Raw genomic sequence first — 23,680 nt, 5'->3', positions numbered from 1 at the left:
TGTTTTTTTAAACATATAGAATAACCCTCTGCAATATTGCTATTTTCCACATTCAGAGGAATCTGGGAAGGTCAATGTCTTGAATTTCTACATGGAGAATATTCTGTACAATGTCAACAGGACTTATCGATATTTATACTATTGTCACTACATTTTTGGCACTGTCCCTTTTGCTGCTCTAACACTGCAGATGTGGGATTGATATCTTCCCCTGTTCACACGCTCACGTAATAGTGGGCAGGAGGGGTTGGGGACTGCACCACTTAGTTTGAATCATGGACAGATCTCTCTAACTCAGCTGTAGCTGCAGCTAAATTATGTATTTTGTTGTTTTATTTGAAAGAGTGGATGTCTTTAAAAGTCAGCTTTCTCATGAGGCAGGACATGTCGACTTTTTCCATATCGAACTATCTCTGACCAGAACTGAAGTGCTTTTGCTTTCAGAGTCAGGACAGACTCAGGACATGAACCCCAGTTGCCAGTGTCAAATTCCTTTGTGTAACACACCCAATATCTACCATGACTACCTCTGTACAGCTTCTGCATGGAAATTAGCCTGTCATTGGTTGGAAAGCAGCAGGCAATGATTTGTGTAACAGTTGTAGGTTTCAAGAGTTTTTGATTACAGCCAGTAGAAAATATTCTTACATTAGACTTCCACTTAATTTCTAAAACAGAAATGTTTCCATTTTGCCTGTGCGGTCTTTTATTTGGCAACATGAATCCACTTTTCACATGAAAAAAAACCACAACATCATTGATTTACCCGATTAGGCTTGGATTTGTGTGTGGCAGGTCTCAGACCAGCTGGTGGCATTCCAAATATCTAGTTCAGTAATAATAACTGAATGGAATAGAACGAATGTTGGTGCCAAGGGCTAGAACAAAACCAGTCTTTCATGCAGCAGCAGTGGAGGTAAAGTCATGAGATTAAGACATGTGTAATGCGAGGCGGGTGGTTTTTAGCCAGTGATCACTAACAGAGAACACTGTCATGCTTCTTTTAACTGCAATAAAAATTGTAAGCACATGATCAATGTGGCCGCTGGAGAGTAGTGAGAGGTTGATTTTGGGTGAAATACATTTGACAGCTAATAGTCTTGCTGTGCAGTGGTGGAGATATTCTTATTCCTGTGTTCAGAAAAACAGCAATAAGACTAGAGAAGAGGTAAAAAGTTTAAAAGTTTACTTGAAGGACCAAAATTTTGTGTGTTTTTTCCTGTCCATTATTAATCACATACACTACCACTGAAAAGTTTGGAGTCACTTAGAAATGTCCTTATTTTTGAAAGCAAAGCAGCACTTTTCAATGAAGATAACATTAAATGAATCAGAAATGCAGTCTAGACTTTGTTAATGTGGTAAATGGCTATTCTACTTGATTTTTAATGGAATATCTCCATAGGGGTACAGAGGAACATTTCCAGCAACCATCACTCCTGTGTTCTAATGCTACATTGTGTTAGCTAATGGTGTTGAAAGGCTAATTGATGATTAGAAAACCTTTGTGAACTTATGTTAGCACATGAAAAAAGTGTGAGTTTTGGTGTGGGTGACCACAGACTTTTGAACAGTAGTGAAAACTTTACTTCTATTTAATTTGCTAAATATTGTGGTGCATTTTACCCAACATCACTGGGTCACTGTTCATTTGTTTACAAAAACCGTCACCTCCCCCTGTTCTTTACTTTGTCCTGCTCTAATCTCCTTTACTCTCCTTTCCTATTAATTCCCCCGTTCTCATTTCCTTCTCCTTCTTGTCTCGCTCACTTCACCTCAACTCGCCTCTTCTTTGCTTCCTCTTTCTCCTTCTTCCTCTGACCTTAACTTTATCAATCTAATTCTTTCCTCTCCCACAATCGTTCTCTCTTTTCCTTTCTCCTTCTCTTACCCCTTCCCCATCCTTTCTTTGCCCTTCTTGCCCTGCTTTTCCCCTACGATCCTCTAATTTTCTCCAATCTTGTCCTCCTCCTTCTATTTTCTATTCATCCTTTTCCTTCTCCTCTCCTCATCTCTCTGTCTTCTCTCCTCTGTCTCTTTGTAAATTCATTTAAGGGTAATTGCTTCCAGCAGACTTTTCTCTCAGTCCGTCACGCTGCTCTTCGTCATGTGATGACACTGTGTGGGCTTGTTTTTGGGGCCCTGTGGACTGCTACTCTGCGTAGGAAAGGCCTGACACTGCAAATGGACCAGCCCAACAGCTAAAATCTGTAGTTTGGAGCCTGTGTGACCACGCCTGCTACTACAGCCATGAGATTTTCTGCCTTGTAGAGAGAAACCCTCCTACTGTTTGCTGTTTTGGACTCCGTGACAGAATTCATAAATGGCTGAAGAAGTTTTAATTCCATCATCAGGGCTAACCTCATCGGTAAGTCCAGATTTATTTTAATAATCAGGTCAGATGCAGAGCCAGGACCATTAGGTGATCGATCCGCTGTGGTTTTAGCTATACTAAAGGCATTTACTAACAACTCATAGCAATGCACTTTGGTTAAAGCGGATCAGTGGCTAGTCTCCATAAGAGCATTTGAGATATTTAAAGACAGTGGAAAAAACTTTGAAATCGGTTTAGATTGATTTTTTTTAAATTTGATTTTACTCATTTTAAAGAGGTGCTTATAAAACTCAAACAATATATGAAGTGACATTTCCAAATCATTTTTAATGTGTGAACTTGCTACTTTTAAGTATAGCATATACCTACCAGGGTAAAAGTAAAAAAAAAAAACAAAAAAACAAAAAACAAATGGAAAAAAATACATACAGAATGTATCAAAATGTAAAGTCTGCATGTAAAGTATATCAGACTATTAAATTTAGAAAATTTTCAATTCAGTTTCTAGTCAGAAAAGCAGGATAGCAAATGGAAAACAGACAGACAATACAGAAAAGAGCAATGAACATTTTTGAGACTGGTGAGGTCAGAAACTTCACATCAGAGACGAGTAGCTCCAGATTCAAAGACACCTGCAGAGAGAACAGTACACAAACTATGGGAGAGAGAAGACACAAAGTTAACATACAAAGTTGACAGTTGACATGCAATGGTGGCCTGTAGATGTATGGATAGAGAAAGATGAGAGGTGCTCAGTGCATCATGGGAAACAGTTTTAATTGATAGCAGCATAACTAAGGGACGGTTTAGGTGATTCTGAGCAGCCCTAGCTGAAAGCTTTACCAAAGAGGAATGAATGAGAATGATTGGAAATGAAACATTTGCACAATGTGAACATCTTGTCCCACAGAATGTGTCTTATGTCAGTGCCTGAACACCATACACTGGCAACTGGTTAGGAATCCTCTGAAGCTCTCCGCACTATCAGTGCAAGGAGTAAAAAAAAATTAAATTGTTGTCATCCTTGTAATCCTGTCCTAGTCGGATGCATGCTTCATTCAGGAAAGTTTTAGGCTGAGGTGTGACTGAGTGACTGAGCACAGAGAAGGCACCATTTCTGACATGTTACGGTAGAGTGCATGGCAAGAGAAAACACTAGTGTGCATCACTTTCTGCAAGATGGCAAAAAGCAGCTTGTCTGGTGGAATCTTTAGCACTAACAGCACAACTAGTGTAAGGTATAGACTACCAGTGATTTGTTCGATCATTTCCCCACTATTCTGTGGATTAAACCTACATTTAATATTGTGCACTTCCTAACATATCTCTCATCCTCTGTATGCAGCACCTGACCAGTTCTCTGTTGGCTGTAGCATTCCTTTCCTCCTTCGGGAGCTCCATGCTTTATGGCTACAATCTGGCGGTGGTCAACTCCCCTGCTGTGGTAAGAGATTTACACACAACCACAACACACACACAGTCTGCTGCTTTTCTTGCATGTCAAGTAGTTTTTGGTAATTTATTAACTTCACTTTGAACTTAGGCAGACCCTCCAGGTTGGCTTCATTTTTCTGGCTTTTTGTGTCGAGAAGACCTGTTAATAAAGTGATGCTAAATCACATAGTCATATAATAGACCCAACAGCAAAGTCTTAAGCATGACACCCCTCCCAACCCCCAAAAAAGGTTAATCCCACCATGCTGTGAAAGAAATACTCTTGAAAGTTAAGAGTGAGGTTTTTGAATTCAATCTTAAATAGCAAGGGTAGCATTATTATGAATCATTTTTAATAACTGTTTTAGTTTTATTAGATTTCTTTCATAATACCTGTCCATTTGGGAATGGAAACAGTTATCATCTGTGTGCATATGTTGGTCTGATGATAACTGATGGCTTTGTCCAAGCTAATTGTGTGTATATTTGTATACTTTATCACAGAGTGCGATTGCTGGACACGCACAGGGAATGTGAACAGTTAAAGAGCTTAAGTGTGTCTGTGAAGGGCTGCTTGTTGTGAGGAATGTGAACTGCATGTCATACAGCATTTTATTAGAAGGAATGCAGCGTCTGGCCCAGTTAGTCAGAGTGAGTGTACAGTGGAGTTTACTCTCGGTTTTGTTTGACTTCAGCGTACATTCTCTTCAAATCAGCAATTAAAAGCATAGATCCTTGTCCTGATCACTGGGGGGAATAATCACTATTGTACGTTTGTTTGCGTAACTATTTGGTTTGATCCACAACTAAGAGAAAGAAAAAGTTTGCCTAACTGTTCAGCAAAGACCAAAAGAGAGCCTAAAATCATCTCTAGATAAATGACTAGCCACGGCACAATGGAATTTGAGCCAGTCATAATTTTATGAACAGTGATTATTTCATCAGCAATCAATCCACACTCACCCCTCATGTTATATTTCTTTTAATTTAGCTGTAATTTCTGTTGTTTAATGACATCTAAAGTTAACCAGTCCTTGTCCTGGTATACTTACAGCCATGGTTGAACATGCACGCTGGTTTCCTCTGACAAACCAGTGAAAAGCCAGAGCAGAATGCAAATGAAAGGGCAGGAAAAGACATTAACAGAACCAACAAAATCTTTGTTTATTTGCTGGTCTACTAACCTACCAGCAGGTGGCCATATGTCTCTTCTGACCGGGGTTCAGTGGAGGCCGGAAACAAATTGAGAGCAGCATTAAAGTAGGGTCCTACAATTTCTGTGATGACTCGCTGAATGTTACTGTGTGCTTTCCAACCATTTTATGTATTTCTCGTCATACCACTTCAGTGTAACTGTAGCTTAGAGAACTTCTCGCTGTGCATGGAGGTTCACTAGGGATCGCTTTTGCTTGACAGGCAGGCAGCTGTACACAACACTGGTGATTATAACAGAAGAGAAAATGCATTGGCCTAGGGCCTTAACAGTCTTGAACGATTGGGGGTTCAACCTTCTCCCTACACAGATCATGTTCACCTATTTACTGATCTGTCTGATATTCAGTGACACCTTTGTGTTGGACTTCACCAGCCTGTTTTTAAAGAGTCTTCCTGTGTCTGGACAGTGGACCCGATATAATCAACAAAGAGCCCTTTCTCGTGTCTTGAGTCTTATTTTTTCTTGTCATGTTTGTATGCACATGGTTCCAAATGTTCTCATATTTCAAAGATTATCCTTTCTCCCTGTCAATATGTAATGTGGTGTCTTTCTACGTGTCTGTTATAACACCTGTTGTGAATTCTTGCAGCGTATGTCCATGGCTCTTTGGTAGCTTGCTCTCAAGTAGTATGCATCTTGCTATCTCAAACTGTGTTCTCCAGTTTCTCTCAGCTGTCCCATTTGATGGGGTGAATATGGGGCTGAAGTGAATGAAAATAGTGAATGAAAATCTGCTTCTGGCTCTGCAGACAGATAGAGGAACTCTGTCTGCAATAGTTTGCAATTCTCTCATCTCCGTTGAAACATAAACGGTGCTGTCTGTTCTGGATTTCCTTCCTGGGTCCAAAACCTGTTGGCGCTGCCATCATAAAAGACTGGAATACCGGTAAATTATATCGTTATATCAAGGAGGACATAAAACATTCCCTATGTCGTGATGCCAGGCAGAACTATTTGCGCCTTCTTTATTTTGTACATGCACAACACTTCCTGTAGCACATTCAACAACATCCTCAGACGGTTAACACAAACAAACCTTTGAATGTCCTTCACACTGACTTTAGCAAAAAATATGACCTTCCTGTAAATAGTAAGCACCCATAGTATCACCCATAGATACATACATGTGTATACATCCATAAGTAAAAAACAAAAAGCCTGACAATTTTAATTCACAGATAAATGGTTTCAGATGGGCAGAATAACATTGCAGTAGCAGGAATACATCTCACAAGCATGTAGGTGGTGTCTACATGCAGATATCAGTGAACCAAGCACAATCTACCAACAGCATGTGGCAGTCTTCCTCCTGCAGTTGGAGTAATTGATGCTAATTCCCAAACACGCACCATAACATAGTAAACTAATTGGTTGACTGAAGTAAATGAAAAGGGAGGAAAAATAACAGAAATGTGATTCCGCAGAGAGCTGAAAAAAGAGAAAGTTAATATTGGTCTTGTGACACCAAGATATCTCCTCCACATGATAGACAAGGACAATGTTTCCTTTTATATTTAGGAAGGAACGTTGTCTGATTGGCTCGGTGGGTTGGTTTAAATTGTAATTGTTACTTGTATACAACATCTGATCTGATATTTGAGGGTTAAATGATAAATTCACTTTAACAGGAGCAGATCAGGGAAAATCTTCAGTCATGGCTGCACAGTGGATCGGGGGTTAGCACTGTCGCCTCACAGCTCGACCATCTTCGATTTTAACAGCTATGATCTAATAAATAATAGTCATACGTTTGTTCACAACAGAAGTATACTTGGCTACCTTTGTTTAAATATACGCTATATGAGATTTCCAAGTCATTTGTCATCAAAAATATAATTTCAGATGCTCTTTCAGTATCAGCATCTACTATGGACAGTGAAACAGTTTGAACTTCAATGGCAATTTATTTTAATCAAACAGTCCTCCAAATTGGTTTGATTGTTTGTTCCATGGTTTTTGCTAATCTTTTATCTCAAATTCTGTAGTTTGTGAACAAAACAAACAGCAATATTTTTGATACTTGACATATGGCTTTTATCTATGAATGGAGCAGTTTAGGTCCCAGAGCTGAGTCTTGTAAAACTCTCTTCAGTCTTCAACACAATTACACTGTGAGTATGAGACTAAAATTTACAGCAAATGCATGGCAAACAGGTTGTCAACAAAGTATTTTAAAATTATTGTTAATTTAAAAAAAACAGCATAAAACACGAGCTGTTGCAAGTTTTTGTTTTAAATACATGACAGCAGTTTATTTATTGTGTAACTCTGCCAAGACTCCGCCTCCTTGGCGGAGTAAATATGTTGTAAACGAAAAAGTGTAAAATCAAAATTTGTTTTATATTTTAATTCTTGAAAGTAGCCACTGTTTGCTTTGATCACAGCTTTACACACTTTTTGCATTCTCTCAGTCAGCTTCATGAGATAGTCACCTCAAATGGTTTTCCAACAGTCTTAAAGAAGTTCCCAGAGATGCTGAGCACTTGTTGGCTGCTTCTCCTTCATGCTATGGTCCAATTCATCCTAAATCATCTCAATTGGGTTTAGGTCAGGTGATTGTGGAGGCCTGGTCATCAATCCATCACTCTCCTTCTTGGTCTAATAGCCCTTACACAGTCTGGAGGTGCATTTGTGGTCATTGTCCTGTTAAAAACCAAATGATGGTCCCAGTTAGCAGGAGCTGGATGGGATGACATGTGGCTGAACGGTGCTGTGGTAGCCATGCTGGTTCAGTGTGCCTTCAGTTTTGAATAAATCACCAACAATGTCACCATCACACCTCCTCCTCCATGCTCCACTCACACTCATAAAAGCCAGACTGAAAAGATGGGTTTTAAATTTTACATTTAAAAGTGTCAGTGATTCTAACTCCTCTCAGGCTGTTTTACAGTTGTGGAACAGTTAAACAGTAGAGCCAGAGGATCTGAGGGGCCTTCTTAGTTCATATAATAACAGCATCTCTGAGATATAATCTGGTGTAGTGCCTTATAAACTAATTAGAGCTTTAAACTCAATACGAAAAGCAACAGGCAGTGTAGGGAAATTATATATGCTCTCCTTCTGGTCTGAGTGAGAACCCGTGCTGCTGAGATTTGAATCAGCTGCAGCTGATTAATTGTGTTCTTGGGTAAACCATAAAAGAGAGCACTGCTATAGTCTAGCCTGCTGGTTATAAAAGTGTGCATTAGTGTCTCTGTGTTGCTCAGACACAGAAACGGACTCACTTTGGAATATTTTTTAAATGCTGTTTTTGTGGTTTAAAATTAAGATCATAATCAAATACCACTCCTGGGTTCCTTACCTCTTGACTTGATTGTAGACCAAATGTATAGGAGCGGCATGGATCAGTGGGTAGAGTGGCCGTCTTGTAACTGGAAGGTTGCTAGTTCGATACTCGATTTACTCAGTTTGGTAAATGGTTGTATTTATATAGTGCTTTACATGATACATCACATTCACACACACTGATGGCGGAAACTGCCATACACGGCACTAACCACGACCCATCAGGAGCAATTAGGGGTTCGGTGTCTTGCATCAATGACAGCTCGACGAGCCGAGGATCAAATCCACAACCTTCCAGTTACAAGATGGCCACTCTACCCACTGAGCCATGCCGCCCCAAGTTTAGATCCCAGTTTCTCTCTCTGAGCCTTGGAATCGATGATCAGTACATCTGACTGGTCCTGGTTAAGCTGTAAAAAGTTCTGTGACATCCAGGCCTTAACATCTAAAAGTGAATCAACTGGTCCAGTGTCATCAGGAGACACGGCCACATAGAGCCAGGTGTCAGGACTTTTGAATTTCTTTGTTGTGGATTTATGGATTTATATATCATAATAGATTTCTAGTTTTGTTTTTCACCATCTGTGCTCTGAAGCTCTGCATTCTCTTTTCAGTTTCATGTTGTGATTATTTTTCCACTGGAGCTTATTCCAGCTGACATAGGGTGAAGGCAGGGTTCACCTGTACAGATCACTGCTCTGTTGCAGGACCACATAGAGAGACAGGCAACCAGCACACTCACAGTCCCTTCTATGGACAATTTAGGGTCGACAGTGCTAATTGCAATACAACAGGCAGTTGTAAAATGTTTTTCCATCAGCAGCTTTGAAATGCCTGCATATTATGAAGTGTTTTGAATTAGCTGGCTGTTAATCCAAAATTCATTAACACTTTATTAAATTCTCTTCACCTGTTAAAAAAATAGCCAGAGCTGCAAAAAACCTAAACTTTTATTACAGCTTTAATACAGCTTTATAACATGTAAGCTCTCAGAGCTGAGATGAGGCAACTTTGCTGTACTAATCTGTTTAAAGGTAAAGAGGACATAACTTTCCTACACTTTTGTAGATCACTGTTCAAATAAATAAAGTAGCCTTTGAATTGATGCAACTACAAGTTTTCAAATTTCTAGCACTGAAGCTGGGTGCTAATTTGTCGAAAATCAATTCTGACTCACTTAATAATTGGCTATTTCTAAATGAAGTACATAACTTTTGGATGAACAACGTTTTTGAGCACAAAAAGCTGTGAAATCAGACAGTGATTTATAGCTGGTAAACTATGTGTTTATCTTAAATATTCTGCACCATTTTCATTCTGTCTGCAAAAATGCCAGTGTAAAAAGACTGTAATTTACTTATATAGTCACTGATCATTTTTCAACAAAACTGTGTTAATCCTATCTTAATTAGCTGATGTCTTCATTTGGGTCATCAAATTCCAATGTTTTTCAAAACCTTAGCATCATGATTAATTATTTAAACTATCACTCTGAAGTTGAATACACTATTGTCTTCCCACTAGTTGCAACAAATGTGCGTCTTTCCCTCAGCATTCCCATAATTTCATCATATCTGCGTGCATTCTTCTTTAATCTGAATGCACTTTCACTGCACAATTCATGTATTTCTTTCTCATTAACTGTTGAGCAGTTTCTACTCAGCCTCAAAATGATGGTCAAGCAACTGCCAAATAAAGAACAGACGTTGTATATTTTTTGCAGTTCAACACATTTGGTCACTGCACAAAATTCTTTAAGTATATGAGAAAGTTGTGAGCTTAACCTACAGACTAAGTCCAAAGTGTTAATGTTTGTAATCAGTTATTTTTCATTCATAGACTGTGGTTTTTTTTAAGTGTTTCCACCTCATGCTATGCTTGCCATCTGACTATTCCTCCATCCTGTTTCTACAATCAGTACATAAAAGACTTCTACAACAAGACGGTGGTGAGTCGCAATGGAACAGGACTCAGTGGAGAGACCCTGACCCTCATGTACTCTCTCACTGTGTCTGTCTTCGCTATCGGAGGCCTGCTGGGTTCCCTCGTTGTGGGCATACTGGTCACTCGCTTCGGCAGGTAAGAGATTTGCTTTTAGAGATTGTTCAATAAATTATACTATATTATACACCAGTTCTATGGTTTATTTTGACTATTATGAATGTGTGTTTATTAGAAGGTATATATATGTATGTTTAGAAGTTTGATGCATTGAGAGAACAGTGAATGATAGAAGCTGCCTTGAAAGATTCCTTCATGATTGCACCTGAGCCCATGTTCAGTTCTGCAAGTCTTAGCTTCTGGAATGGTGAGTGTGAGCTAGAAAGAGCCTGTGATTTTGAATCTTTAGGATTTTATCTCAAATATGAAGTCAAGTTTGTGCTGCTGAGGAACAGGAAACTGCTTCTCTTCAGTACTGTAACATGCCCTAATGACCTTCCAAAATTTTACAGAGTTGATAACTGCAGTTTGCAGGCCGCTGCTTGGAAAACTGTGATCAAGCCACACATCTGTAAAACTAAACTGAGTCAGAAATCGACTCAGGAACACAGGAAACGTGGCATCAGTCAACACTGACTGAAGTACGGAGGAGACATCACCTGACTTTGACCTAGGAAGAGGGGAAACATCATTACAAGGACCTAGCCAAGTTATTGATCAAAGATTGTAGGGGCCTGAGCAAGGTTTGAGCTAACCCTGGTGCACATTCAGGAGCAGAAGAGATGCCAGCCTTCACAGTCAGAGTAAATTACTTGAAAACAGGAAAGCTGTGGATCGACTCAGGCTTGACAACTGGAGAAGTTTCTTGATGATTACACCTGAGCTGACTGCTTCAGTTTGGACATGGCCTCAACACACAGGAAGCTGTCAACAAAACAACATAAAATAATACAGAAATCTAATTACTAACTAGCCCACAAACAGGTAAACAGAGATAAGGCTATACAGTATGTAAAAGTTCTTCCCTTTTGTTTTTCTCCATGGAATCATGGGCAATTTAATTTGGCTTTTTTTGACAAGAATTTACAAAAAATATATTATCTCATGTCAAAAGGGAAACTCATTTCTAAATGGTAATGTATATGAATTAAAAATAGAAACTGTAAAATAAATGATTTGATAAGTACATCTGCATGTCAGTGACTGTGAGTGTATATACTGTACTGGGAATGTCTAGCTGCTGCTAATGTGTGAATGTGTGTGTCCTTTTTTCAGGAAGGGAACAGTGGTCAACACAAGTGTGCTGGTGTTTATTGCTGGTTCACTCATGGGCTTCAGCAGGATATGTGGCTCACCTGAGATGGTCATCTTTGGCCGCTTCATCACAGGCATTCACTCAGGTGAACACACACGCATAGACACTTGCTTCTGCATTTACTGTGCATGTGCACTACATGTAAAAATATATGAAGAGTCTCTTGCTTGAGGAAGGGTTTTTCTGTTTGCATGGCGTAAAGTTAGCTCCATAAAGAAATCAGACCTCGTAACCCAACGCTGACCTTACTCATGTTCTGCTCTCTGAATGGAAGCAAATCAATTCAGTTGGTTCTACATCTACTATGGAGAGTAAATCCAAAGGAAAGAAGGCCGTATTGGCAACACATTGATCAACATGATGAAATTCAAAACTCTCAAACATGACCTGGTTTGATCCAAAGAGACGAGGGAGAGCAATAGTGAGATTTGATGACAGTCTCTTAGTGGTTCCACACATACTAGCTACTGCACACTTTTAACTTTTGGCTGAATAGACAACAGAGCTACAATCTAAATGATGAGCTTATTACTATGTAGATTATTTTGTGGGTCAATCAGTCAATGTAAACATGTCGTATAACAGTGAACAGTGCTAGTAACAGTTTTCCAGAACTAACTTGTCTTGAAATCATTTTTTGTACCCAAAACGCCAAGAGATTCCATTAGCAAGCTGCAGTCCTCACACCAGTAAATGTGGGCATTTCTGCAGAATAGATGACTGGAACACTGGCAACTAATGATGACTGATTTAATCAGTCTGTGTCTACTCAGCAAGTTACAAGGGTTTGCAGTGCTATGATCGTTTTACCTATAGCTGCTTCACCCTAAAAATAACGATCACCACAACAACAAAAAGCATACATATTCCTTCTTAACATTTTCATATCACGGTGCATGAGAAGGCACATGCTGAAATTATTAAAATGCACCTAAGACCTCTTTCCATAGATTCATTTTAAAAACTCTTGACCGTTGACTTTAGTTTGCATGACTACATCCATTTATCGTCTATTGCTATAATGTTCAGGCATACACCTACTGTTGTCCACGGAGTTCACATCTCTCTGTTAACTCTGTTTGTTCAGATACTCATTATGTTTCACAATAATCTAGTTAAATCATGCATTCAAAACTTTATAAAGCATTTTAATCAACAGTCGGAGCATTGTTCCAAAGATCTTCTTTGCTTTTGATCCTGCAGGCATCGCTTTAAGTGTAGTACCAATGTACTTGGGTGAGATTGCGCCTAAGAACCTGAGGGGCTTCCTCGGTCTTGTTCCCAGTATCTTTATCGGAACTGGGGTCTTTGTTGCCCAAATCCTCGGCCTGCACGAGCTCCTAGGAAAGGTATTGGATGACTGCTCTCTCACAACAACAACCAAGGATTGCAGCAAAACCACATTAATAAACCCAAAAATCAAATTATACATTTTAAGTCTGTATATCACTAGATATTATTATCTGCTATTGGAATCGAGAGTAGTATGTAGCTGTGTTGTAACTGGCAGTTTATTGTAAAGAAACAAAGAATTCAGGCTTTCCACCCGAAGTTTAAAATGTTGATAGCAATAGCACTTCTAATGTTTCCAGATGGCACTTTTGTGATTGCTGTCCTCTGCAGTGACACTCTCAGTATGCCTGTAACCATGTAGTGAACATTACAGGAGGAGCACTGGCCCCTCTTCCTCTCAGTGGTGGTGGTACCCACTTTCATCCAGTTGATGTTGTTGCCGTGGTTCCCAGAGAGTCCTAGGTACCTACTGATTGAGAAGCACAACGTCCACGCCACCATCACAGGTGAGTATTGTGGCTCCGCTGCTCATCAACAATAGCAGCCAAAACAGGAATGGACTTTAGCAGATTTCAGTTATGTCTAGCCTCACTTAAGGGTTACAATTAAAGAGAGCAGATGAAGAGTATCTTCAGTATAGCAATGGTCAGCCAAGTCCAAAAGGTTTGAGCAGTATCAAGGTAACAATCCTACAGCTTAGATTTTCAGCAGAATTGCAGACACTCCTCTTTCTATTAAGCTGAATAGTGCACCTGTGCACAGGTGATGAATTGTATTGGTGGGGACAACATTACAAGACCAGTTAAAAAGAAAATGAAGATGATGTTTACGATAGTTTAATTTTAATTCTCTGCTGAGAACATTTATGAATACAGTTATCTAAAACATGGATGTTCAACAGATTTTTATGGATGGAAAACAAGACATAAAATGACTGAAATGATTGCATGAAGATATGACAACATTGCACTTTACAAACAAATGGAATATCTGAAGGTGGAAAAGAATAGTTAGCTGATCATTTTTGCCCTTTAGACACACTAGATAATCAAACCTATTGTCAAAGCATCAAACCATGTAACAAAGAAGCAGCATGTACACAAAGAACAAGAATGAACTGTACCTGGAAACTGTTTATTAAATATGTTGATGACCGGTAGACAGACTGACATCACCGTACTGACCACCATGAGAAAAACATCTACCAAGCCCACAGTGATCTTGGGTCGTTATCCTGTCTGATCTTCCATGTGGTACACAAACAAAACAGCATAACTTGTGATGCTGTAATGACCAGTGCTTCAGATGTTGCTACCTTTCCAGGATGTGCTGTAACCACAATGCTTTTTGTCTCCTGTTTCTCAGCTCTAAAGTGGTACAGAGCCAAGTGTAACATCCAGGCTGAGATTGAGGAGATGCAGGAGGAGCAGCGCTCCTTGTCGTCAGTGGAAACGCTGTCAGTTTGGAAACTGTTATCGGATGACACAGTCCGCTGGCAAGTGCTGAGTGTGGTGGTCATCAACATTGGCATGCAGCTGTCCGGCATTGATGCAGTAAGGACGCATTGAGCACAGAGTAATGTACACATATTAGATCTGTGAATGCCTTTACAGGTTACTGTTCAGTTCCAATCATCAAAATGAATCAAATAAAAAATGTATTCAAAACTTTCAGATTTACTTTTTGATGATGTTACAAATGGAAAATTTTCTTAGTTTCATTTCTGATTGGTCACATTTGCAGTGTTGTTTCATCAGAGGTAGTTTAGCTTAATAAAATATCATTCTGAGCTATGAAGAATTAAAAATTAACCTAAGAGACAATTATCTATTTGTGAAGTACTCAAAAATGCTTCATTAAAGTTTCAAAACCGTATTTGATTAGATGATTTAAATTTTTCATTTGATGATGAGAACTGAACACAGAGAAGCAGTGGAGAGATGCAACAGTGTTGCTCAGTATTTAGTAACAACAACAAAAAATTCAGTTCACAGAAGATCAGTGGGATTGAAATGTTTTCACATTTAGTCAAGGAAAATATATCTAATTTAAACAATGCCATATAGTACCAAAACACTGTACCTGCATTAATTGTTATTTTGTCACTAGAGCAAGCTGTGAAACATTAAGTATGGTATATGAGCCATCTGAACTTGTACAGGTGTTGTCGCTACAATGCTAGCAAACAGTTACAGATTTACATATTCAGATTCATTTAGCATTCATTCAGTGTTTCTGTTCACCTGGGCAATACAAGTGTAATATTGGCTTTTCTTATGGTTTCTGTTAAACAGAGTCTTTAGGCCGCAGTGCTAAGCAGCACCAATTAACATAAATTCCCTCTGAAATAACTTTAAATGGTTCTAGTCAGGATTGGCTCCTTTTATTTGCATTCAATCTCCATCTTGAACAATTTATCTCCAACGTTCTCTTTTTGCCTTTCTACCCTTTTGTCCACTTGCTGTGGTTCCTGTTTCTACAGCTCCCTCATCTGACTGATCTAGATTATTAGACTAAGACACTGAAATGAAAGCTGGCCTATCAGTATTTTATGAGCTGGTGTCATCATTTTTCTGCTGATACAATTAGCTAGATTTCCTCTCTGAATTATGCCCCAGAGATTCATTAATTATTCAAATGATTAGTGGGGTGTCTGGGCCAAAAAGTCCACATCTTAAGCACTGGAGCTGGACTCATTAAGACGCCGTCTCCATGCTGTATTTTGAGCTCCTGAAACATACTGACGATGATGGTTATAGTGACAGCGGTGATGGTGGTGATTAGAACAGCAACACTAAAATGAGAGGAATAACATGTAACAATATAATGACAAATGATGAATATAAAATGAAAAGTGAGTATAATCAGTGATGATCACTGATGACTGACACTGAAGATAAAGGTGATGGTGATGACCATGATGATGATGGTGATGATGATGATGATGGTGCTGGCAATGATAACAATGACTATGATGAAGGTGGTGCTGATGACGATAATAATAGTACGGTAATAATGATGAAGGTGGTGATAGCCACCTCAATTCATGGAATGCCCACTCTTTTTTGTGTTTGTTTGTTTGTTTAATGGTTTGTTTGAGTGGTGTTGATTGAGTATAAAATCTGGGGTCAAAGGTAACTTTAGTTCAGGAGTTTAAGAAAAATTAAAATAGAGTGGGGTAGCTAAAGTCCTGAAATTTTGCAGATTCATTGATTAATGACATATGGTCTTCAATGGTACAAACCTTTTTTGAAAGAATTTATCAAAATTGCTTTTTTTGCCTTTAAGACCCATATGTGAGCATGCACTGAGCAGGTATGGTGGATGAAACCACTTCAAAAGTGGTCCAAACTGGAAGATTATATAATATTGTTAATGGGCTAAAAGAAAATTCCTAGTTTTCCAACTCATAGTGCTTCAAATTATTTTACGATAAGTGGTTTCTTAAGCAATTTCGTCCATGTTTATTTTCTATATATATTTGCTTCTTTTTGATTTCTTTATCAAGATCTGTTTTAACAGATTAAAACCTTGTTAGCAAAGAGCTAGTCACAGAATTTCTTTCTCAAAAAGTGGGCCTCTGGCTGGAGGCCTACTAGGAATTTAGCCCCTTAGGGTGAAAAATAAAGGTGTTATGGTTGTTGAGATATCAGAACAGAAAACCAAATGGAGATTTTTTTGACCAAATTTGTACCATCATATAACTGGTTTGTATTAGTCTATCTAAAGAAGGGTAGTACCATTGAAGATGATATGTCAATAAAACTGGAAAATTTCAGGGCTCTAGTTAAATTATCAAGCATTGCTCCACAGAGTGGTTTGAAGAAATCGATGCAAAAATGGAAGTGACCCCACCCATCTTCAAGACTTTTAAATTGAATCACTAATATTGCCTGTGAACCTAGATTTTACCATAGACTGTATATATAGTGGACATAGCATCTGGCTCCAGAATTGAAGCCCACCCGGAAGTGTCAAAAACTTGCAATATCACGCCGTCCGCTAGGGTTGGCTCCAAAAAGCTTTTTCTCCATAGACCCCAATTCATTTTTGGAAAAAATAAAATTTGATAGACTGATTTTCTAAAGCTCAGGATTTTTCCCCCGTTAGTTTTCATGGTCAAAATGAGAGATCAGGTGGCCGATCTTAAAATAAATCAATACTGAATTTGAAATAAATCGTTAAAGTTGGCGGAGCCAGGGGGCGTGGCTATACTTGATACCGCAGAAGCCTCTGCGGTAAAATGTGGGTGGGATAAGAGAGTCCTCAGCCAATCCTGCCCCTAGTTGCTCTCCGGTCCAGTCTGTTTGATGACGCTTTTTACGTCACTGGCTCCAAAAAATCCAAAACGGCGACCAGGAAGTAGCAAAATCCGGCCTTCATTTTTTTGGCGTTGAAACCAACGGGTGACGTCACGGTTAGTTTACGCCTGGATTTTACACATGGTCAACTCAATCAGTATTCACCACTTTAAAAACCTGAACGATGGTCAGGTGTGAACTTTCTTTGGTGAACTGAGGTAGAATGACTCATTTTGTCTGATCAATCCCAGATTCCAAATGTGCTACAGTTTTGGAAAGTAGAGCCCACAGTAATTAAAACGCTTTCAACATGTTATGATATCATATAGTGGCAGACCAAGTAAGGTTTTAAGTGTCAAACTAGTTTCCAAACACTGATGACTGAGGCTGAGAAAACAGATTTCACGTGACACATTTTTAAAATGTTTATTTTTTTCACCGCAGATTTGGTTCTACACCAACGACATCTTTCAGAATGCAGGTATTCCAGCACCAGAGATCCAGTACACCACAGCAGGAACAGGAATTATAGAGATCATCGCTGGACTCATCGGGGTAAACTTACAATAAGAGAGATACAGCAGTAGCGGGAGTTACCTTTTCTCTCAAAGTCTTACACAACTGACTGTTGTGGATAGTGAGGATGGATACCAACTGATGTCTGTAAGTTACATACAGAAATGAACTTGATTGAGCTTAATATAAAGATTGGGACAGGAAGGAAACACAGCTACAATCAGCTGTAAAACAGAACATATTCAATTCTCGGTATAGAAGTAAATAACAATATATGGTGCGCGGAAAAAAAACTTTACATGGTGATTCACTGATAAAGGAAAAAAGAAAGACTAAACTGATGAACCAGATGAACTCAATACACACATCTTTGATTGGCATTTCATCAAATTACTGTATCTTCTTTTTCCATCATTGTATTACAATTGGAGTGAGGGTGACAGATTTGGTACCACCGGACCAAAACCAAAAGTCGGTTCGATGTCTGACTGTAGCTGGCAACTTACAGTAAAGCCAGATACAATGCACAGAAGAGCTGGGAAGATGGAAACATTTGCCACAAAAGATTTCTTTTTTACATTTCTTTTCAACATACAGCATTTATCTTTGAGCTTTAGAGGTGTTGGTAGGTGCATTTCTGAATGTTGGACAGAGCCAGACGAGCTGGTTTCCTCCAACATTCAGTCTTTGTCATATTATGGTAAATGTGTATTCATTTAACAATAAGCTCTGTGTCTCCTCCTGCAGTGTTTTACCATAGAGAAGTTGGGCAGGAGGCCTCTCATGATAGGGGGTTTCGCCATGATGGGCGTCTGCAGTGGTGGAATCACATTAGCCCTCCTTTTACAGGTACGTGTGTGTGTGTGTGTGTGTGTGTGTGTGTGTGTGTGTGTGTGTGTGTGTGTGTGTGTGTGTGTGTGTGTGTGTGTGTGTGTGTGTGTGTGTGTGTGTGTGTGTCCGCCAATCCTAACCTGCATTATTACTCTGCCAAGGAACGCTGGTCAATTTGGTGATGATTGATGTATGTTTGTCTGTCTTTTAGCAACATTACTCAAAAATGGACTAAGGGATTTGGATGAAATTTTCAGGGAAGATCAGAAATGAAACATGGACCAAGTGATTAGATTTTGGCAGTGATGCGGCTTATAGTCTGGATCCACGGATTTCTTAAAGATTTCTGTATCATTGCGAGATAGCGGCATGGCGTCACTGTAACTATGACAACAAGTGAACAGTATCACATGATTGTGATCCTACTACAAATCGACTGCTGTGGATTTATCGGGACTTATCTGTCGGAAATCATACAAGGAACGGCTGATTAAATTGTGGGGGTGTTTCTGAGTCCCATCAATTCCTGCCACCTGCTACATATTTATGTCGCATGATTTGGTATCCGTACAAAACGTACACATGCATAACACACGCCTGTGCTCAGCGCAAGATCATTTTGTTTGTGGGTACATCTATATTCTATTGTGCCGTGATTTCTGCCACAATCTTTTTCAAAATTTCAGCAATGATACAAATGATACAACGACTGAGCAGTGTTGGTGGAGTACTGAACTCTGAGTGTTTTCCTTGTTTTATACTGTTGCAGAATCCCATGGTGATATGAGAACACACAATTTCATACAGAAAGGCTCCAGATGAATTTAAATGATCATTCTGTCCCTTCTTGTTTTAGTCACTATTTCCACTTCTTTTTACTCGCTTTCTCCACATTACCACTCAGTAGGAGACAAGGGGAAGTGAAGGAGGAGAGGAAACAAGTAGAGGAAAAGACAGATGAACACATTTGAAATGAGCATTTCCCTTCCAGTCAGTTTTACATATAAGGCCAGGTAGCAGTGGATTGAAGTGTGAAGCAGTTTTTAAAAAGGAGCCAGTTTGCCACTAAAGAAAAATACTAGCTGTTATCAAACTGTCTTATTTGATACGCTGTTTCTTCTATCTGCAGACTCATTTACCGTTCATGCGCTACGTCAGTGTCTGCTGTGTGGTCGGCATCATCGCTGGATTCTGCATCGGACCAGGCAAGCTCTGCACGGCATGTTAAAAGACTTCAAATGATGAGCAAACATGTTGGAAACTCACACTTTTTTATGATGTATACAGAACGCAATGCAGCTGCACATTTTCAGTTTGTCTGATAATTATTTTCTCAATTTAATCAGTTAATTGTTTGGTCAGCAAAATATACAAAGAACATCGCAGTCCCCCAAAGTTTAGTTTTGGCCAACCACCTGACTAAAACCAAAGATAAAGCTTATTATCATCACAGATTACAATACAGGCCGTATTCAGATTTTAATCTGGAAGCAAGGATATTTTTACTCTTTTGTTCAAAGTATGTATTGACCGATTAGTCATAAAAAGCCGTTTAATTTTCTGTCAAATAATCAAGATCAGTTGGTGTGTCATTTTAGTCTACATATAGACCTTCACAATGTGTTCTGCTGATGAAACAATGGATAAAGGACATGATGGCGGGATTACCACCTATCAGTTATTCCAATTATTCTTCATTATATTGGTGTAGAAATGTGTAATTACAGACAAAAAAAGCAAAACAAAACTGTGAGCAGGTAGAGACACGACTAGCAGAAAGTGATGAAATATTTATGGATATAGTTTGATTTGATTGCAACAGAGAATGATTGGTTTTAGGTTTTTTGTCTTGTTTTTTGGAACAGAATTCAAAAATCAGGGTTATTTTGTCCGGCACATTCTGTTAGATTTTTCCATTTTGATAAACCACCAACTATACCTTGATTGATTTGCAGTAGTTCAGGTTGGTTTGTGTTATGAATGAATGAATGAATGAATGAATGCTGCCCTCTGGAGGTCATACCTTGAAAATTCCTAAAAAGGGCTTCGGGAAAGATTCACTCTCCTCCTACAACATATCACGTCATAAATCTTTGCATTTTAAATATGTATTTCAAATTGATAAGGAGGTTGGATATGGGTCTGTAATTGGCTACAACACCTGAATCCAGAATGGGCTTTTTGGAGAGTGGCTTTATTGTAGCAACTTTGAAAGTCTATAATATGTAGACTGTTAGTAAAGAGAAGTTGATGATATTGAATACAACAGTGCTAATTAAAGGAAATATTTTGTGGAACAAGCTAGTGGGGATGTGGTCTAACAAACATGTTGCTTGTTAAGAGGAATTTACTGTCAACATGTGCTCTGAGAGATGAACCTGGGAGTATATGGAGACACACTGCCAAGCTAAATTACTGGAAATGTAAGATAACAAGTTTTAGGAGCATACAAGGGACAAAAAAATATCAGGTTTTGAAGATTTTTTCTTATGAGCAGCCAAGCTAAATAAAGTGCTGCACTAAACCACATGATGTCAACGTTTAAATGAATTCAGTGCAACAATATTCAAACAGAAAACTCTCATTTATAACTGTATATGTTTTGTTTTGCTTTGTTTTTCCCTTTTCCAGCTGGCGTCCCCTTCCTGATCACAGCAGAGCTGTTTAAACAGTCCCATCGCCCAGCAGCTTACATCATAGGAGGGTCACTTAACTGGCTTTCCAATTTCACTGTGGGCTTCGTCTTCCCCTTTTTACAGGTGAGAGCAACACACTGTGCTGTCCTCTGTCTTTCCTAAATGTTAATATCACTGGAAGTGTTAAAATTTCCCCAAATTTAATGTGATGAGAACTAATTGATGTGATCACTGACCACCCACCTGGTTTGGGTCTCCGCTTTTGTTTCTAAACATTTTTTGGAAGCTTCCAACAGTGACTTCTTTTGTAATGTTTCCATAAACTTATGACCAGCTCTGGCTTGCATAACTGATTAGAGAACAGCTTGAAAGATCAGACGATATCTTATTAGCAGTTTAAAATATCAGTCACACATTCCATTTGTGCAAACACAAATTCTTAACCACTTCTTTTAATTTTGGTCTCTGTTTGAATCCATTCCTGTCATAAGCTCTGATCAGTTGTGTGTTGTCTACATACAGGCTCATATGAGTTCTTAGAAACAAATGAACAAATGGTGTTGGTCAATTCTGAGACCCTCTGTTTAAAACTCTTATTTCTACACTCTCTGCTCTGTCCTTCCAATTGTCCTCTATCCATCTGTCCTATCCAATCATCAGATGTCAGCAGGGGCTTACTGCTACTTGGTTTTCGCCACCATTTGCATGTTTGTCGCTATCTACGTCTATATCGTGATCCCAGAGACCAAAAACAAGACCTTCATGGAGATCAGCCGCATGTTCAGTAAGAAGGAGGCAGTCCTAGAAACCCAGGGTCTGCTTCATGTCGATCAGCTGAAGCTGAAGAAGATGAATGGCTACGGTGGTATGGAACATGCTTCACTGGAGTTTGACAGCTCGTCTTCTTAACAGAGCTTCAGCTTCTCACTGAGATGACAAAGCCCTTGATTACTGCGATATGTACCTTTTAACTAAACTACACCTCACTTGTATTTAGAGGATTCCAGTTTAGTGAAGCTGGACTCCCCACTTGAACCACAATCAGGTTAAAAACACTGTTATAAAACAGTATAGTATGCAGTCCTGCTATTTGCAACTTCATCAGCTTCGTGCTTTAGTTTAAGACAAAAAAATCCAGTTTTCCATCATTGGTTTGGTCTTTTTTCCCCAAAGTTACAATGTATTAATTGTATAGCTGAAATCTGTGACATAGAGTGTGACAGAACAAGAAACATAAGCAGTCAAAGTACTTGGCAGGTGGGAAATAGACCTGACGAACTTGTTTGGAGAGAAAAGCCATCACAGTTTATAGATTCGCTTCCCTCTTCATCTGTACTGTACCAGTTGTGGTTTAGTTTTCCTAAACTAAGGGGAGTGTTTAAAGTGCCTTCATCTTCATTTTGACTTCCAAGTGAAGTGAATAAACTGCTAGACTGATTGTTTTCATAACGTCATTGTGTGTCACCATGCCACTGCTCCAATGTGTCATTCATAATTATTTTGGTGAATACACTGTTAGAAAAATTGTCAGGAATGATGGACAAAACTTCAAAAAATTGAATGTCATTATTATTATTATTATTATTATCGTTGTTGTTGTTGTTGAATAATAGACTGTTTAGTCACACATAAAACCATGTGCAATCTTCAGGCATCAGATAGGGATGACCACTCAGAGCTATGCAGGCACAAAGAAGGTTGGGTGCACCATCTTTGCACATAGTTTGCAAATTACATTCCTGAAATTAAGCAAAGGTGCCAGCTTGAACGCATGAGACTGACATGAGCTGCTAGAGGTTAATGTACAGAAAAAAAACAAATCTCTAGTTGACATATTTCTTTGATCATCATTATAAATTTTACACGCCTTAGCCACTGCTTCCTCCTTCTCTGTATGTAAACTGTGATAAATATTTACACCACATTTGGATAGTTTGGCTTTCCAAAAGCTAAAAAATTAAAGAAAGAAAGATCAGACTGTAATAAAATGTTTTTCTCTCAGTGCATCGTCATTTTCTGGGTTTTGAAGTGCAGCGTTCACCTCATAAAAATGGGGATGAGGGTTTGAGGTGTCTATTATGGAACGTCAATGAAAACTGTAACTGGAAAGTTTTAGTAGATTCTGTATGATAATGGACACCGCTGGTTGCAAACGTTGCACATCTGTATCCATTTTAGGAAAGCTAGGTGCAGTTAAGTTGTAAACATCACTGTCCCACATGTTAATACACAAAATAATAAACAATAATAGCATGCAAAGTTTTGGGTTGTCTCAAATAAATGATCAGAAATTTTCAACAAACCTACCGCAGCTTGTCTGCACAGTGACTCTGTGGTTAGAATCGTAGCCTCACAGCTAGAAGATCCTGAGTTCGTGTCTTGGTCTGGGATCTTTCTGCGTGGAGTTTACATGTTCCCCCTGTGCATGTGTGGGTTTCTTCCTCCCACAGTCCCAAAACATGCTGAGATTAACTGGTGATTCTAGTTACGATTGTCAGAAGGTGTGACTGTGAGTGTGATTGTTTGTCTTTATGTGTAGCCCTGTGATAGACTGGTGACCTGTCCAGGTGTCCCCTG

General features: G+C 39.0%; 1 protein-coding gene across 1 annotated transcript; it reads left to right on the top strand.

Annotated features, from left to right (window-relative positions):
• The first annotated feature begins 1,775 nt into the window (after positions 1–1,775).
• slc2a15a (solute carrier family 2 member 15a) lies at positions 1,776–23,104 on the top strand. The gene is made up of 12 exons (XM_051959731.1): positions 1,776–2,368; positions 3,681–3,779; positions 10,189–10,349; positions 11,487–11,611; positions 12,730–12,875; positions 13,193–13,325; positions 14,185–14,372; positions 17,565–17,675; positions 18,384–18,485; positions 19,597–19,672; positions 21,099–21,226; positions 21,764–23,104. The coding sequence occupies exons 1-12, from the start codon at positions 2,324–2,326 to the stop codon at positions 22,010–22,012; spliced, it is 1,563 nt and encodes a 520-aa protein (XP_051815691.1). The 5' UTR covers positions 1,776–2,323; the 3' UTR covers positions 22,013–23,104.
• The last annotated feature ends 576 nt before the right edge of the window (positions 23,105–23,680 follow it).

The sequence above is a fragment of the Acanthochromis polyacanthus genome, chromosome 15, assembly GCF_021347895.1.
Source record: "Acanthochromis polyacanthus isolate Apoly-LR-REF ecotype Palm Island chromosome 15, KAUST_Apoly_ChrSc, whole genome shotgun sequence".
Taxonomy (NCBI): domain Eukaryota; kingdom Metazoa; phylum Chordata; class Actinopteri; family Pomacentridae; genus Acanthochromis; species Acanthochromis polyacanthus.
This window is presented reverse-complemented; position numbering and strand designations above follow the sequence as displayed.